This window comes from Cataglyphis hispanica, chromosome 12 (genome assembly GCF_021464435.1).
Source record: "Cataglyphis hispanica isolate Lineage 1 chromosome 12, ULB_Chis1_1.0, whole genome shotgun sequence".
Lineage (NCBI taxonomy): Eukaryota > Metazoa > Arthropoda > Insecta > Hymenoptera > Formicidae > Cataglyphis > Cataglyphis hispanica.
The window spans coordinates 5,931,334-5,949,416 of NC_065965.1; the positions used below are offsets into that span (position 1 = coordinate 5,931,334).

Genomic DNA, 18,083 nt, shown 5'->3' on the forward strand with positions numbered 1-18,083 from the left:
AGGATCGATTTTCCAAGTGCACGCGGCTGATGACACAAATTGCCAAAGGGTCGACGCTCGATCGTAACACGATCGTTAAATAGAGGTGCGGCTTTTTCTCCGTCTTTCTCTCTTTTTCTCTATTTCTCTTTTTCTTTCTTCCTTCTACGAAAGCATAATGATGTTCCGCTGAAAACGTCCTTAATTATCCGGCTTCCTACAGCAGCGTCCCAAAAAGTATCAAAGTTAATCGCGAACCCAAAACGACTTTTATGCATGAGCTGGCTCTGGAACTATCCGTCCGTTTTGCATATAATGCGTGCCAGCACGTGCGATGTTTCTTCTCTGCGCGTGTTAACTTTAATCTAAAATTCTTTTACGCGCGTCAACGTATTCAACAAGCGTCGCTGCCAATTAGTACGCAAAAAGCATCAACTTTCAATTTTAATAATTCCCGCAACATCCATCACGCCCTCTCGCATTTGACATTTCAATAAACATATAGAGTTTACTTTTTAATAACGTAATATACGCGCTTCAAAAGGACGAGATCAACGTATACACATACCTATCGAAAATATAATGGCCTGCGATACCGTGCTCACTGCTAATTGACACGATCTCACCGCTCCAATTGAGTAACTACGACCACCGAGCATAACGTACAACTTGGTTGCGCGATAGTTAATAGTCAGCCATGTTAATCGGTGTGTCCGACCGCCGAAGCACGATCTATCTGAGCGGAAATCTCGCTCGCCTGATCATTATTGACTGGTACAGGTCCCTCGAGTCGTAAGTGACATTTACACGATGCATTCAGCGTTAAACTCATCCGGAGAGACAAGGCGGAGAAACGGAGCGTCGTATCTCAGTTCCGCTATCTATACGGACGTCGGGTACCCCTGACAACAGGGCAACAACAAACGCCTAATGGCCAGTTCTCGACTCAAAGTTTAATTTCCTGACCAGCGGACAGTGCTTAAAGTGACCTTCCCTCTCTCTCTCTCTCTCTACCTCTCTCTTTTTCTCTCTCTTTAGGTCGATCTTCGTCTTTCTCTCTTCCCCCCTCGCTGTCTTGTTTGTCGTCACGACCGTTTTCTCTCCTTTTGTCGTGCATCGCGCATGCCGGTCTCGGGAATCGCGACCGGACGTACAGCCGCCGCTATGAAATATTAAAGAGTTAATGGCGACCCTCCACACGGAATCGCGAGTAATTACCGCCTGACAGTCGCGTATCGCCGGATTAATCGATAGTGTAGAGTTTGATCCCCCGAGACGTTGTTAATTGCTTCTATGTTCGAGAAACGTGCAATCTCGCGTTTTTCCGTTCCGTTCGTGACGTGAACGCGATGACGCGTTGAAAATTTTTGCTCCTACAAAAGGTAGCGCAATGTGTATAGACCGCGATGATACGATTGTGCTATATCGATCTCGAAGAAGAGAACTCCATGAACCCGGAACATCCATGCTTGCGTTTGACGTACATACACCTCGCGTAATGTCTGCGTGATCGTGGCACTGACCCCGACCGTAACGTAATTCTTCTTTATACTCAGTATGCATACGTGTAAAAAAAGTTTCGGAATTGTCGAGGTTGCGTCGATTCCATACGCATCTTTTCTTCGTGATTCTTAAAAGTATACGTAACAAAAAAAAAGAAAAAGTGATTCAGAAGACGGATGATCATAATGTACAGTTGTCTATGTTAAAAAAAATGACATTTCCCAGCTTATATATCCTGTTGTATATTTTTTTTTCTTTTCCGTTATGCATTCTGGTCATTTATATACAAAATTATATATCCATATGACTCGTTACTAAAATATAATAATGATGTAAATACATATAAATTAGAAAAAAATATATTGATACAGATAGTAACGCAATATACTAAAATTTCTTTTGTCCTTAAACATGCTTTAATAATAATTATTCTAATATATGTTGTTTTGAATTCTTTTGAATATCACCACGATACCGTAAATATATCCACGTATAACAAATATTTAAAAATAAATCGTGTCACCGATAAATCATCTTGCAGCCTTCTTGCGGCTGTCTAGTGATCTTTGAAGGAAAATTGGTCACAGAGAAAGGACTTGCAAGGCTAGCAGTAGGATAATGCTACTGTTGGAAACGTCATTCGCGCCAACGGTAACATAAGTGAAGGAAAGAGGATGGGCGCGTTGTGGCGAAGAGTTCAAGACTGAGAGCGAGGTCGATGGAAGAAGAGAGAGCATGAGAGGCAAGAGGATGAAAGACTAGGATCGAAGTACGGTCCTGTGTCCCCCGCGTCATGAATCATGCATCCTCATCCCCTAGGAGCGAACTGAAACGCGCTGCGGCGGAGCGACCCGTCCGAGAAATAAACAATGTTATTTGTTCGTTGGGATCCCGACCCATCCGCAGCGGTCCAAAGGGCCTTTACTAGGACTGTGGCGGAAGGACGAGTGGCGAATCTCGTGCTTTCGTAACCCACAACTGTAGGATGAGAGTTGTCCAAGCTTCTCTCCTCTTCGCCTCCTCGAGCGCGCTTCTGTCATTCGTTCCATCTTCGTTTCCGTTCCTCTGCGCGTTCTACTCTCGAGTCCACGCGTACTCTGACAGTCAGAACTGTCAACGGCAGAGGAAGCTCTCGCAACCACTGATGGTGTTTGAACGGGACCGAAGTGACGCGAAGGACAAGCGCATACATGTCGGACAAATAACGATACTTCCGCTTTCTCGGCAAACTATATTTTTGTCCCCCGCGCTAGTCCTCACACTTTCATTTCTCATATACTCCATTTTCGAAAAAGAATAAAAGCGGGAAAGATAGAAAGTCCACGATTGTCTGTAAATATAAGAAATATTGTAGAAACCAGTGCCATTCTATGACGACACCGATTAATATGTCGTGTCTTTATTTCTGTTTCAGATGAACCGTCCTATTCAAGTGAAGCCAGCGGACAGTGAAAACCGCGGAGGTGAGAACAAGCAATCGATCCAATATATGTTTCAACATCAAAAAATTATATCGCTAATATTATAAGGAAGAAAATTAATATTAAAAAATTCTATATATTATTGAATTTAGCTAAGCAATTAATGAAAACAATTGCAACGCTTTCAAAATAATATTTCTATTTTTTACTATCCACAATATCTCCATTTTTACGTCATACGAGCAAAAGATTCGCGACACTAAAAAATCGAAATTACACATAGCATTTTGAAAATTCATAAATAGTAACTAAAAATTAAACATTGTATAGACAAACAGAAATTCTATCTATAAATGAATCAACTGAAAATTAATTTTATTCTATACTGTAAACACATCTTTTTTTCTAGTAACTATGAGGAAAATAATTTTATTCTGCGCAGTATGTACTCGGTGTCTATAACAATGTTGTAATATCAATCGCATACAATCGTATGCTCTGTAATAAACTACAGATAATTCGCTGTAATACTGACTCGCGATAACACATCTGTCGTATAAAATTCATACTCATGCCGGTGGCGCGATAGACTCTTCGATAATAAAAAATGTACCACCCATCGAGCCATGCTGATATTCATCGGCTCGTTCTTTCTTTTCTCTCTCTCTCTCTCTCTCTTTATCTTTCTCTTTATAGAGTTGTCGCGTACGACTCTTCGCGCTCACATCGTATCTTTCCTGTACACACTATGGCCCCCTTTTGTTGGAAGCCAATTTTATTAATTACGTGAAATTTTATAGCTGATGATGGTACACGGTCGTCATGTTGACATTCGCTTATCGCCACGGTAGCCGCGGGTCATAAATTTCGCGTCATGGTAGAATAACGGGACCCGCATATATGTATGACGAGACTTTAGATAATCGAGAGACAAATTGTCGATCGACTATCGTTTTTAATGAGTCGTCGCCCGTGTTATCGTGCGTACGCGAGCGACCTACGCACCAGCTTCGTATTTCCTCTCGCTTGTATGACCGCGCGCGTATCGTCGTAATCCCGCGGATCTATCCCATTTCTCGTCGGTATTATTATTTGAAAAAACACGCTCTCTCTCCAAACGATGCGGCGCGAACGTTATAAAATTGTATCTCTTGCAAAAATCTGACGCTTTTTCCGTATTTCGTACTCGTTGCTTCGCTCATTCGCTCGTTTCGACCCATGCGTTAATTTCTATAAAGCACCTCGGCAAATATCAGCTTGTACCATCGGTGCCGCGATTTAATTAAAAATATGGTATTTATCTTTGGAGGTGGGTTGTAACCGATCGATATCGTTCCATCCGTTCTACGAGCCGCCATCGTCGAAGCTGCCGGCGTCGCTTCCGATGCATGTAAATAGCAGTAGAGCTCGTCCGGGAATTCCCGAAGGCTAAGAGCCGTTGGGGCTCCCTTCGTTACCATTCGCAAAGTCCTCGCCGCATCGGGGACAGCGTTCCCGGCGAACCGGCAACTACTCCCAAGTCCTTCGGATAGTCCTTCGTTCCGACCAAGGTGGCCAGGACTCTGTAGTAAGGAGCGCTCTGAGATAAAGGGAGAGAATGGGGTACACACATCTACGAGAGATAAAGAAAGAGAGAGAGAGAGAGAGAGAGAGAAGGAGATAGAACGAGAGACATACATAGAAACGGGAAGGAAGGGATCGAGAGAGATGCGAAGAGCGGGATGCACGGAAGAAGATACGGGGGTGGCAGAGGGGAACAGATGAGGGGGATCGTAATTCATATGCTAATCTGGAGGAGATGCCATTGTAATCTCCGGTCTCCTGCCTCCGTGTGGCCCCACAAAGCCTCGGCTTGACGCGGATGCAGGAGTGATCCTGAGCGGAGCGCTGCCGCTACCGCTTCTGCGGCACACGATATATATATATATATATATGTAGACGCTGTATCCACGTACTCGCAGAGTTCAATCAGGGGGTTACTGAACTTCGGCAACACCATCGTCGAGCCTCTATCCTCATCGACATCGTCGTATCTATCCTCCGCCACGTACGGTCGCTACAAGATAGTTTCCGTCACTTTATCTTTGCATCTCTCTCTCTCTCTCTCTCTGTTCCCTTTAGCCTACCTTAACAACTATCCCGACGCGATCTTTATGGTCCTTCGTAACTGTTGACATGACCCTCATCGAGTTACTCAGCGTGAAACAGATGTTAATGGCATCATGTAATTCGTTGGGATAACGCTTGGGATTACGGCCAATGCTCAGTCGCGTAATTACAAGTCCGATATTGCGTAATCTACTTTAGAATGTCAAGACCGACACCCATTATCCGGCAACGTTAATATTTTTATCGGAATTAAATTATTTCACAGACAGGAAATCATTACATCTATGTCACTATTGAATATCTTGGAGAATGATATGTTTTATTTTAATCCGTATATAAATTTTTTCTCGCGTAAATAGATTCTAAGAATTTTAATTTAATTAAAAAATGCAACTGGCTCACATTAAGTTGCTACAAGTAGATCGGACATATAATAATTGTTTTATCTCGATTTTAAAAAATTATCATTTGAAAACTATCGTGTTCTTAGCCAGGCAAAATCGATTATCTTCCTTGAAATATGTTCTTATTGAAAGGGAGGGAGCGAAGAAAGCGTCACGCGCTCCATCATTTAATATGCATAAAATAGCAATTTAAGACAGCGATGCCCTCCTCACTTCCAGCCATCAAGAACGATTTCATTGTTTCATTTCAAGGCACTCGTTTGCCTTTTTCTGCGTTAATGACTAGCCTTTACGCTTGCATTTCGCAGTCCTTGTGCGGTTTAATTACATCATTTTATAGATTCCTTCTACTAGCGGGCGGGCGATGGCTCGGCAAAGTAACATCCTATTAGTGGTACAAAAGATAAATCAGGCTTTAATTGCGAGACCTTGCGGCGCGCTAAAATGTTCGGAAACTACAGAAATGGCGCTGCCGTCCATAACTTGTTCCATACTATCGCTTCCTCGTATCGCGAACCTCGGAACTTATGTTTGAGATACCGTAAGATATTTGTGCAATAAATCCATCCGATCAACCATTAAAAACAATCCAAAGAATACTTTATACCGAATTTCTCTCCATCTTGAATCTTAACGTTTATAAATTTAATGCGTCGAATGTCGCTTATTAAATGTGCCATTTCCTATGATATCGGCCTACAATTTTACATTTACAATCGTAACAAGAGCTGTGCTATTTATTCTTTCCGAATGTTATCGCGGTAGTGTATCATCGGAGATACGTTCGCCTCAGAAGTAACTCAACTAGAAGCTAGTCGTACGAAGATTCCGAAACTCCTTCTCGAAACATTTTTCACGCACGTCGATGGTAAGACCTCGCGGCGCGCGATAGTAGTGTCGAAGCAGCCGGAATTAAGTTTACAACGACGAGAACAGATTTGAGAAATGCGTATCTCGCGAGGAAGTTGGCCCGCCGACTCGGGGGCGACCGAAGTTTCTACGACTGGATAAGGATGGGTGCCGCTGTACCGGAGCTAGTTGAGCAAGTAGATAAGTTTCGATCCCTCGGCGAGCTACCTTTCTCCCACCGCCATCACTCGCCCTGCTCTACCTACCTCTTCTTCGTCGTAGATAAACGTATCCCGGAATATCGGGTTTAAGGGCCCACGAGCCGTCTTCTCGCGTTGCTGCTGCCAAGTACGGCTCCGTTAACGTGACGTGGATTGGTCCCGTCTTAAATCTAGTCGGGAGAAATCCTCGTGGATTATAAGAATCCGTCTCTGTATTTCTTCTTACCGAGTAGAAACGATGGATGACGGTACCGCCGTCGTCGTAGATGCAAGCGCAAAGTTGCTCGCTGGATTTGTACTATAACTGCAGTTTCATTTTACGATGTGCCGGATTATTCGCGAAGTTACTTTAATTACGCGGAGGAATATGACGGAGAAATGTGAAAATTACAAACGTCCTTGTAAAATAATCTTGTTTAATGCAATATTTATTTGGAAAGAAATTTCGTAGAAGAGAAGTTATTTTTTAATGTCGATCATCGCGTTTATCATGTTACTCCAATGATTAAATCTAATTATGTGACTAAATTTCTCTTTTCAATTTTTAATATTATAGATTTTTCTCTTTTTTTATTTTTGATATCTTATAAATTTAGACTGAAACTATTTAATTTCTTTAAAAAAAAATATCGAGTTTTGTTTTTACAAAAAATAAAATTTTAAAAATTGATTAGATGAATTTATTAGATAGAATATTAGAGATTAGTTAGAATTTAATTATTTTTTTTATTATTTCTTTTGCAAATTTAATCTCGAAATTTTAATATTGTGAAAAATTATTCTAAAAGTAGCAACAGATATATTTCTAAAGAACTTTTAAATTCTAAAATCTTAAAAATTCTTTTAAATACATATCAACTTATTGTTTATTGAAACAAACTGGGCAACGTATCGACAAGAATTAACGATAATTCAATAAAATTTTCATTCGATAGATTCAAGGCTATCTAAAAAAATATACTCGTTATCACAAATAAAGCGAATGCGGTTTAAATGTCATCTTTGTCGCGTCGTGTTCAACAAAACGTTCGCTTTGTTCTCATCATCCGGCGGGAAGATAATTTCCCGAGTTAATTCCTCTTTCGCTTCCGCTCGGAAAGTTGAAGGAAAGAGGACACGAAGGGCGCGTTAACACTTAGCTCCGGCGACAAAGGTCCAATTCTTGGTCCCCATGGTATCCTGACGCGACAATAGGAGCGAACTCCCAGCGAAAAGTACCCGGGGCTAAGGACAGACAAGATATTCCCCCGACAAGGAGAGCGGTAAGGCGCTGATACGCCGAAGGGAACCAAGGGCGAATGTTAGGCGGGTGCGAGAATTGCCAGGCGAGAGGGAGAGGGAGGAAGAGTCTGCGGAAAGCGGGGCTGCAACGAGGCTGCAAGTCAGGCGAGAATCTAATTTCCCGAGACAAATCCTTAAATGTGCCTCGGAGCCCGACTATAAGGCGCGAGCCGAGGCATCTCTCGGAATGAGCTCGCGTCTAGCATCCGCGACAACGACCTTTAACTCGACTCGCCAATTTTGCGTCTCCAGAACCTCCTCGCCCTCTTTGCAAAACGCGTCATTAAGCTCATTCACGCGGGAAATGCGGTGGATCGAAAATGGAGTGTCGCTTGGAACGTAGTCGCGATCTAATTGTAAGCAGAAAAAATTAATTTCATCTGAATATCTTTCGCTCGAATATCGTATTTGTCTGACGCGCTACAAAGCTGTCGTCTCTATTTAATTTGTCGACGATAAAGACGATCGAATGAAACCACCCGAAAAAAATATGAAATAGATTCGTCTTCATCGATTTTGCGGAATTTGCGAGATTTCTCAATTAGTTAAAATACGTATTGAATTGTTTATGGAAATAATCTGAATTTTATAATATGAAATGCCATAATTCAAGTTTCAAATCTTGTTACTGATGTTATTGATATTTCGTAATAGTTTAATTCCTGCGAGTATTATTGCGATTATTAAACTAATTACATTGTATTACATTATGTATACTATATCATGATTTAGCATTATATGAAAATTAGATAATTATAATACCTAATTATATTAAACTCAATTAAACTCAAAAATATTCATACATGGTATTTAACAATAAATAGAATATCCATCCTATAGAGATTTATATGTATAATCAAATCATAGAAATTAGTACGTAAAATATCAACAAATAATAACAATCCATTCTAAAGTTAAATTGGCAATTTGCAAGAAAAATATTTAAGAGCATCCGATTCTGTTACAAATAATATTCTTATTTTAGTAATCATAAAATCTTTTTTTATAATCTGATAGGTTGTATCGTATTCATCACTCAGAAGATCCATTCGAACGTACGCGAAAGAAACATACATCGGTATGATTCCCAGTCTGGGCGAGTCTAAGATCGAACTGAATCTTGCGAGGATTCATATAGACGACAAATGGTGTATTTTGAGTCCAATGCCATTTCTTTGTTTCTGTTCTGTATTCCAGAGTGCATGATGGACGACGGGAGCGCCAGTGCCATCTTCTGGAAGTAGGAGGCACCGGTGGCGGCCGCTGAAGGTAACTTCGACTTCCAGGAGATAGCTAGCTTCCTTCCAGTACCTCTATTCTTCTTCTCCGCAAATCGGCAGAAAGAGAACTTCCCCCCTTCGATGAAAAGAGAGATGAAAACAGAAATAAAAAAGGAAAAAGAAACGGGTCCATTATACCAAAACCCGCTCCTCCCGATCACCGCCTGATCACTGCCTGATTCAGCCAGCACAGCTCGCCGCAAAGTCCATTTTGCTGCTCGCTAGTGTTTGAACCACCAAATTCCCGCATTTCCTTAGAACCACTATCCCTTAGCCCGACTTAGTGCGACCGATATATATCCATTTTTTTAGAAGGAGGCTAAATTCGCACAAAGTGCACGGTGTGTGCTTATCAAAATTCTCTCGCAAAACATTTCGAGTTGCCTTATCTCGAAGATTTCGGCACATACGCGCGATTCATTAGGACTCCTGTATACTGATCATACGCTCACGATATAGGATTCGAAAGATATCCGTGGATCTTTTAATTGGCTAGAACAATTGGCTCGAACGATTGGCTCGTACAATCTGGAAAGTGAGAAAAATCTCTTCGCCGGCAAAATTCTCGAGATACTCCGAGTTAAAAGTGCAATCGTGATGATTCGCTCCTCCGAACGCGTGCACTGTTTATCCGTGCCGTGGGAATGATCGTTAATGGGCTCCTCTATATCAGTCTCGCCTTACCCCTGCTCATCCGTTTCTCACCCGGCACGATACGCATCGTTTTACGCATACAGAAGGTATTATAGACAGTGTTGTGCGTACCCACGTGCGTGACTGAAACCTGTAGCCGTAAACCTGTCGTTCGTGTTTTTTTGCTCTGTTTATTGCGCACCGCCGTTACATCACACTATAGAAGCCTCGTTAAGACGAGGCGTGCGTGGGGTGGACGCTCTTGGAATTCTAACAGATTCGCATCTCTCTCAAATGATGCAAAATACATAAGAGAATCGCGATCTTAGAGCGTCTACCGACCGTACATCAGCAAATGACCCCTTTGCTCTAAAGTGCCGAATATTGTACGTTTCTAAATCCAAAGTCCCATCGTCTTACATCTCCCGAAACCCCCGTCTGACCTAATATTTATATTCGTGTCGACGACCATCTTGATCGTACAAATGTTACATATATATATATATATATATATATATATATATATATATATACATTTAATGTAATATATATTAACATTTAATGTAATATATATATTACAGCTGTATGATCATACAATAGTGGCTCGTTCGTTGGATGTGTTGTCTCGTTCGTTATCGATGTGTTTTTATCATCTTTGTACATATTTTCTGATTATGATGTGAGCTACATTTATCTTATTGTATTACTTAGATTTGATTCTATATATATATATATGACAATTTATGATATATATTCCTGTTTTTCTTGACAATTACACACAAATAAATCACCCTTTGATCTCTGCTATACTTTAACCGTTCCTAGCTCATTTCGATCCATTTCTCCGTATTATCCTACTAATTGTGAATCTCGCACAGCCATAATCATGTTTTCGATATTACGTGGGGATACACATACATATACACGCTAAGACATATCCAATGCAGATATTTCTAAATAAACTTATGCTAACAAAAATCTATCAAAATTTAATTTGTAACATGAATACTGTAATCACTTTAGGAATATAAATATAACTTCTACACTAAAAATGCTTTTAAAAGCAAAATTTTTAAAAGAAAAAATCTTTTATCAAACAATTGCAAATACGCTACATCCACCTTAAAAACAAACAAAACGGAAAAATTGAGGGATTACAACCACGAAAAATTCTCGGTCGAAACCAAATATCATAAGCTATGCGATTAAATCGTATTTTCAACCTGAAAAAAAAAAAATCTCGCGTGTTTTTTACCCATTATTTCTCATTCAACTTTTCGCACAAAACTTAGAAATAGCTGCAGAGAGTATAGTATAAGCATTTATTGTTGAACTTTGTGTGACGGTGATCCATTTCGAGAATAAAAACGTTACATTATTTGTCCCTTAAACGGTTAGAGAGATTTAACAAAATTGTATTTGTGTCTGTCGAAGAAAATCAAAACATTAAATTCGACGCGGATCACCGTCGGGAACATCAGCCAGAGTTGGATCGCTTAATATCCCATCTGATTTTATCACGCGATCCTCATTCGTTTTTTCGGCTTTGGTATAGGTCTTATTGTTAGATTAACATTGGTTAGATTATTTTCCCTTTGTTATGTTATGATTTTTTCCATCACCGTTCCCCTTGGAATATCGTTTCCGCTGTTACATATGTATGTTACATTGTTATCGGTTATGATAATTGTTTCCGTTGTTGTTCTCGGTTACTTTTGTCGCACAGAAAACATAGTTATAACTCGTACATGCATCATCCACACGCATATACACATGCGCGGCTCCCCGTGCTGTTTAGATGTATACATTGACGTAATGACGGGTGTAACTGTGCGCATCAAAAATATCATATGCGTGCACATACAGATATGTTACGTTTTTATATACACATACATATGTCCATATATACATATATATGTACATATAAAGATATATATATATATATATATATATATATATATACATATACATATATACCCCAACCTCCTTCCCTTTAGGATGGTGGATGCTGGTGTAACCGTGTAATTTTGTCGTTCTCGGTGTTAGCCGCAAGATCTTCTCTTTAACGCCTATAAACGCTTAGCCTGCACACAGAACTAACTAACACTGTTCTTTCTTTTTTTTTCTCTGTTCCCTCTATTTCACAACGCGCCGTCATCGAACTGCAGACAGAAAGCTGTTCGTTGGTATGCTAAGCAAGCAACAAACTGAAGACGATGTCCGACAGTTATTCACTGCCTTCGGCACAATAGAGGAGTGTACCATTCTTCGTGGACCCGACGGAAGCAGCAGAGGTGAGTGATTAATTTCGAATTTTTTACATTTATACATTTAATTACTATTGCATGATAATAATCATGTATGTATATATGGACGTAACAAATAAATAATGACAGATAATCTTTGATCAATCTTCTTTGAAATAAATAATACCAAAATATATAATTTGTTCTTAAACGTCATCTTTTTTGTTTCAATCTCATATTCGTCGATATTTCAAAAAAATTAGTAAAAATGTGTGATGAACATAAATATTGCGACTGACGATTCGTTATATCATAAAAAGTTAAAAGATCGTCGATAAAAGAATTTAAAAATAACATGCCTCGGAATCTCTAAGGGATTAAGAACGAAAACCATTTCCTCTCTAGAGCTAAGTGTACCGTAACGTGGTGCACGTATATTTTTATGTCGTGGGATAAAAGCATAGGCGCATTGTCCATAAAAATACGGGCATCTGTGCAATTTTTAGCCGCAGGGCGGGATATTCGCGTCCCTTTTTATTGCATCGTTTTACGTCTTCGCCGAGCATTACATTTTCAACTTGATTTTCGTGTAGCTTTAATCCACGAAAAATCAACCCGCGAATATAACGCAAAATCTTAATTTCGACGCTACTATTATTTCAACTTTTTGTTAACGAGTAGAAGCGAATTTTGAAAAATTCTTATTGTATCTTTGAATAACTTTTTAATGTTTAACTTTAAATCGCGTAACAGCATAGATTACTGATTTGTTAAAGTTAATTTGCATTAAATAAGGAGCTTTAGTGTTAAAAGCCTTTATATCTTTATCACGCACGAAAAAATCATTGGTACCTTAATATTTTAATGTAAAAAAAAAGTCAATTTTAAGACGGCCAAGAAAATAAAAAAAAAAGTTATCTGATAGAAAGAGACACCAGTATCTGAGAGAGCCGCGATACTCATAATTCGCATAATCTTTGAGCATTTTCATCGAACGATGAAGCGCGTAAAGGGACTCGCCGGGGCACCTTTCGTTTCCAAAGAAGTGGAGGCGAAACGGACTTTGCGAAATTAATTAACGAGATGAAGCAACAAGGGAGGGAGAACAGTCATCTCAAAGGAAATAAAGCAATTGCCCCGACCTGACGCATTACGAGAAGGAAAAATGAAATAGAAGCTCGCCGCTCATCTCAACCTTCGACGATGATGCACGATTAAGCTCCTGCGGAAGGATATAATCGCAACGGCATTTGAATATCCGCTCGCGCTGTAAACAGCACGGAAAGTTAAGTGGATAGGGATGGCAAGGGATGGGTGTAATTTGAGCGAGGATAACTGGCAGAATGGCGGACGAAAAGTGGCTACGGAGGTGTAGTCGGACGAAGCGGCGAGAGCAATAATTTCCGTTGGACGAGACGGCGAAATTTAAATATTTTTATTCAAGAGCGAAGACCCCGCGATGCGTCGGCAAGCAATGAGGAGCAACGTAGCAATGAGCTACGAAGGAAGTGATCGGAGAAAATGGAAAAGCAAGACGTACTAGCGAGAAGGAAGAAAAGAGGGGGAAGGAAAAAGCAGAGGAAAGAGTGAGAGAGAGAGAGAGAGAGAGAGAGAGCAGAAAAGATAGGGCAAACCGAAGGAACCGTAGGGAGAAATAAGGAAACGGGAGGGCGCGGGTAGGCAGGCGCGAATGTAATTAAATTCCACTTTGAAGTGAAACTCACTTTCAGCAGTTAATAAGATTTTGATTCGCAGTCGGTGACGTAACGCAGCGCGCTCATCGTCTTTGGCAGGTAGGCGCTGCTCGTTCGCGATGACGAAGGTAGCACTGGGGGGAGGAACGGCGTCAAGGGTGGCAGAAGGGAGACGCCGGGGAGAAGGAACGGAAGTAGTACGCGAGAGAAGAGCTTTACAATGTGCGAAGTCTGTGTTCCTTTGCTTCTAGCAAAGACCAAGCCTTCCCCTCCTCCCCGCCCGGCCTTTCCCGTTTTACCGTCGCGTCAGAGCTCGAGATTCTTTGTCGAAAGCCTCAGGACGACGATGTTGCGCCAGCTTTCCGAGCTCTTTAATTAAAATTACGCGAGCGCTCGTAGCACGACAGTTTCCAACTAGTAGTAGTAGTCGGTTTATCACGTGGAATGCATTCGCGATTACTCGCCGAGAATCTCAGGTATGTCGCTCCGACGATTACAATATCTTTGACGAAATGAAGCACGCGAGGTCTGGAAATGCAATCTCGAGCTTAATCTCCGCCTCAGCAAAGTTGACCTTTCGACGTTGAGCACAGTCGATCGAGGACGACCATCGCGAGATTACTCGCACATGCGGTTGTTTCCACTTCTTCGAACGAGAGAGCGTTCCAATTCCATCCCCGCACTGGCGCTTAGAGCGCGAATCTTCTAATCCCACCGCAGCCCCGACCACCGCGACATTCGTCCTTGGACGTTGATATCAGAACGAAGTTATCCAACGGGGATGGATGTGCCTGCCGCAGGAAGAGCCTGATCGCTTATTCCGCCGCGGCACATCCCACGGCCCCGGTCTCATCCCGGCAGAAACTTTCCCAACACGCTTCATCACCGCTCGCCGAGCCTCGGTCGAGTTTCATAACTAGCTAATCCGACCCGTAATAGAGAGATCAGGGAGAGCTTCGCAGAGCGCGGCCGTATATATATATATATATATATATATATATATATATATATATGTATATATATACAATATCGCCATGCTGTTGCGAGTCTACCGCTGCGGCGAAATTACAGCGGGGAGGATATCGTTTCGGTAACTCTTATTCTAGCATCATCCGTCAGTAAAGCACAGGGATCGATCAGTTATGTGTCGGGAGTGTAAGCGTACGCGGCAGGAATATCCTGTCGACGCACGCAACATGCGTCAGTTTTGTCGTCCAATGCGACCCCCGATAAGTTGCGACGCCTAAAAGTTATCAACGACGATCCCTCGGCCATCCTCCCCCTCCCTCCTTGCTACTCCCACGACTTAACTTCCCTTATCGTATGGTGCCACCTATCTCGGAACGTGGCGGACGATTTTTTCGGTAATGACAAGCTTAAGAAAGAAACGGATCGTTCTCAAAGAGACGCAATGTCGGTCGTCGTCATCATTGTCGAAACGACGTACCGGCGTTGTCTCTCTCTCTCTCTCTCTCTTTCTTTCATCCGCAGTCTTCTCTTAAACCTTCCATCCTGCCTCCGCGCCGTCTCCCAGGGGAGAGAGGAGAACGACGACGGAGCTCTTCGTCCAATTATTTTTCCCTCGCTTCGAAACATTTCAACGCCACTTCAACGAACGAACTCGTTCTATTCTCGTTGCCGCGCAACCCTCCGTTCCGAACCGCGTCACTTCTTCCCTGGGTTCTCTCCCGTCCCTTGTCAGTGTTGCGCCCGCCCCCGCCAACCTCCCCCCTCCCCCTCCTTGTTCGCTGGGTGCGCGATCCCAAGTTGGGGCAACCCCTCAACGCGGACCACGAGTCCGCGCATTATTTCAATTGCGCGAATACGGCAATAATTCACCGCGCCCGCGCGCGCTAAGAAGATTATAAAATGTTTATGAATAATGGAACGAAGTATTATTCGGGGCTCTTTTATGTATCGCATAGGCGTGGGAGTGGTACGCTCCGACGAGAGTTAACGCGGAGGCAACCCTCTTTTACGAAGTAGCGACCGAGCCACGATGTATCTTGTCTGTATGCGCCACGATTGCGCAACCGGGTGCCGTGAGCGCGGTACGATTATTCAAGCCGGAGAAACAATTCCGTGCATTAAGTCGTAATATAACATTGCGCTCCGGTATTCCCGATCCTCTTTTGTCGCTGGCACTCGCGAAACGCGGCATTTGGTACTACTAACAGCCCCGGCCGCGCTAACTATCGGATAGCATTATGTAACATTTAACCCCCTCAGGCAAAGAGAGTGAGAGAGAGAGAGAGAGAGAAAGAGAAGAGAAGTACAATAGATCATGAGTTTGCGAGTTACTGCGCGAACAATGCAATTACCAGAAACATTATATCGTGCGCTTCAAGATCTTACCTTAAGGGATGCGCGCGACGGATGCTAATTTACTTGGTTTTAACACCAAAGTGCATATTAATATAACATCTGTCACATTATTGCAAACTTGAAGCTTTTGATGCGGCCACAACAAGCATATTCGATTACAAGTTCTGCAAACGAATAAATGAGTTTCGAGAAAACGTGCAAAGACAGATAAAAGTTCTAAAATCAATAGATTGTCAAAATTTTGATGTCAATATTCTTGTTCTTGCAATAAAGCATACGTTAATGCTTGCGTTACATTAAACATAAATAACTAGGAAAGTATACTTCATTTAATATAGACGAATTTACAAGCAACACAAGTTGCTTTGATTGTTTTCTCGGCACGTTGCGTCAGTGCGTTTAATCGTCATAGTCAGCACCCTTTAAATTGTCATTTCAATTCGCCGGTTATGTGCAACACGCGGCACCGACTCGCGTACTCGCGCGAAATCATTTCCGATCATTTTCGATGGAGCTTCGTTTTTGACTGCGCGACGTAAAGAGATTGCAATGGCCGCGTTAACAATATTGCTGACGGGAAATATGACGAATCAATAATTTCCTCAGCCTAGCATTTTATGATGGGGCATTAAACGAGCGATGGTTATCGACGATTAATCGTTCGGCTGTCACTTGCACCGGCGGCGCGTCCGCGCTCGGTATGTATCGTACCTTAATACGCGCGCCGACAATTTGCGTCCTTTATCTTCGACACGCACACGCGGAAAGCGCGCATCTCCATTATTACAGCCACGGCATATTATACATTGTCGCGGATTATGTCGGGAAAAATACTATTATTACTGGAATACGCTCTCATTATCGCGAAGCTGTAAACTTGTCCGTTCTCATTATCCTCTACTACTGTGGAGTTATCAAGCGGGGTAAATCCATTAATGATTCCACTTATCGTGAGGCAAATTGTAAAATACAAACGTGGTGCATTTATCGTATTTTCAATGAGACGAGCTGTCAACAGAGGGCGAATATTAAATTTCGCGCGTAAAAGAAGAATCAAAATGGTAAAATGGCAAATTATACACGCTGCCTATTTGAGGCTCGATATCGAGATGACCGATATTTATAACGATAGAACCACCTGCTTCTTTGTGTAAGCATCGCCGCCACTTCCTAGCGCCACACCATCACCACCACCGCTATACCCTGTGTGAAGGAGAGTGCTCTCGGGTGGAAGCTCTCAATATGTCCGACCTAATCCTCTCCCGGAGGACCCGGCATCCCCTCTCGCGCTTTACTTTGCAATACGTACAAACATTTCGAGCCCAGCTGCGCCACGGGATTTAGGAGCTGAGCGATTAATAAATGCTCCGTACGACGAGCTGGCACCAGGACTCTCCGACAGCCACTCGACGAGGAGGCTGCCCGTGATTTACCGTCCGGACTCGCGTGTCTGCATCCAAGCCCCTACCGCTTCGTCTGGATTTTCGGTGATTTCGCGGCATCGTTATGATTTAGTGCCGCGTCCCGCTTGAAACATCGGCCACGATCAGTCTTCCTCTTTCAACGTTCGAAAACTTGGGCCAACGTAAGATGTCGAAGCGATTGACGGACAAATAAGTCATGTTATGAAAGTTATAACTTGCGGTTCTTTAAAAAGATATATCACTGTTCATTACTTTGATAAATACATCCATCTTATACATTATTTTACCTTTGTCATTTTTATATTAAATATTGATATCATATTTCAAATGCAAAAATAGCATAGAGTTTTAAAACTTATTTATTATTTTATCGATCATCAAAACATGTATTTTTGCATTTTTTTAATACATTTGGCTTTCAAAATATCTTTTTATCATTATATATATATATATATATGTATACAACCAGGAAGCAATTGTTTTCGCTCAATTTTTCAACATCTCATTTTAGAAATAAAACGTGAAAAGAGGACATTTACAACCGCAATATCGACATTATAGATAGCATTTTTGGAGAATTATTTTGATTTACTGAATGTGCATGTTCGATAAACAGCGTCACCATCAATCATCACCGTCTGAGAAGAAGTAAATCCGCACGCCGACTGTATGATATATTTAATACATTGGGAGTTTCGACATTTGACTCTGACC

The 18,083-nt window shown here is 41.8% G+C and overlaps 2 protein-coding genes across 20 annotated transcripts in view; one reads left to right on the forward strand and one right to left on the reverse strand.

Annotated features, from left to right (window-relative positions):
* The window catches only part of LOC126853682 (CUGBP Elav-like family member 4), a 567,269-nt gene that overhangs the window by 495,573 nt on the left and 53,613 nt on the right, over nucleotides 1–18,083 (forward strand). For 16 of the 19 annotated variants that reach the window (XM_050599676.1, XM_050599664.1, XM_050599666.1 and 13 more), the window contains 2 exons: nucleotides 2,897–2,945; nucleotides 11,849–11,974. In XM_050599676.1, coding sequence (XP_050455633.1) covers nucleotides 2,897–2,945; nucleotides 11,849–11,974 — 175 coding nt within the window. Of the gene's footprint in view, nucleotides 1–2,896; nucleotides 2,946–8,964; nucleotides 9,037–11,848; nucleotides 11,975–18,083 lie in introns of all 19 variants that reach the window. The other 3 variants (XM_050599672.1, XM_050599674.1, XM_050599673.1) reach the window with 1 other exon arrangement.
* The window catches only part of LOC126853621 (protein unc-80 homolog), a 129,354-nt gene that overhangs the window by 11,650 nt on the left and 99,621 nt on the right, over nucleotides 1–18,083 (reverse strand). The window lies entirely within an intron of this gene.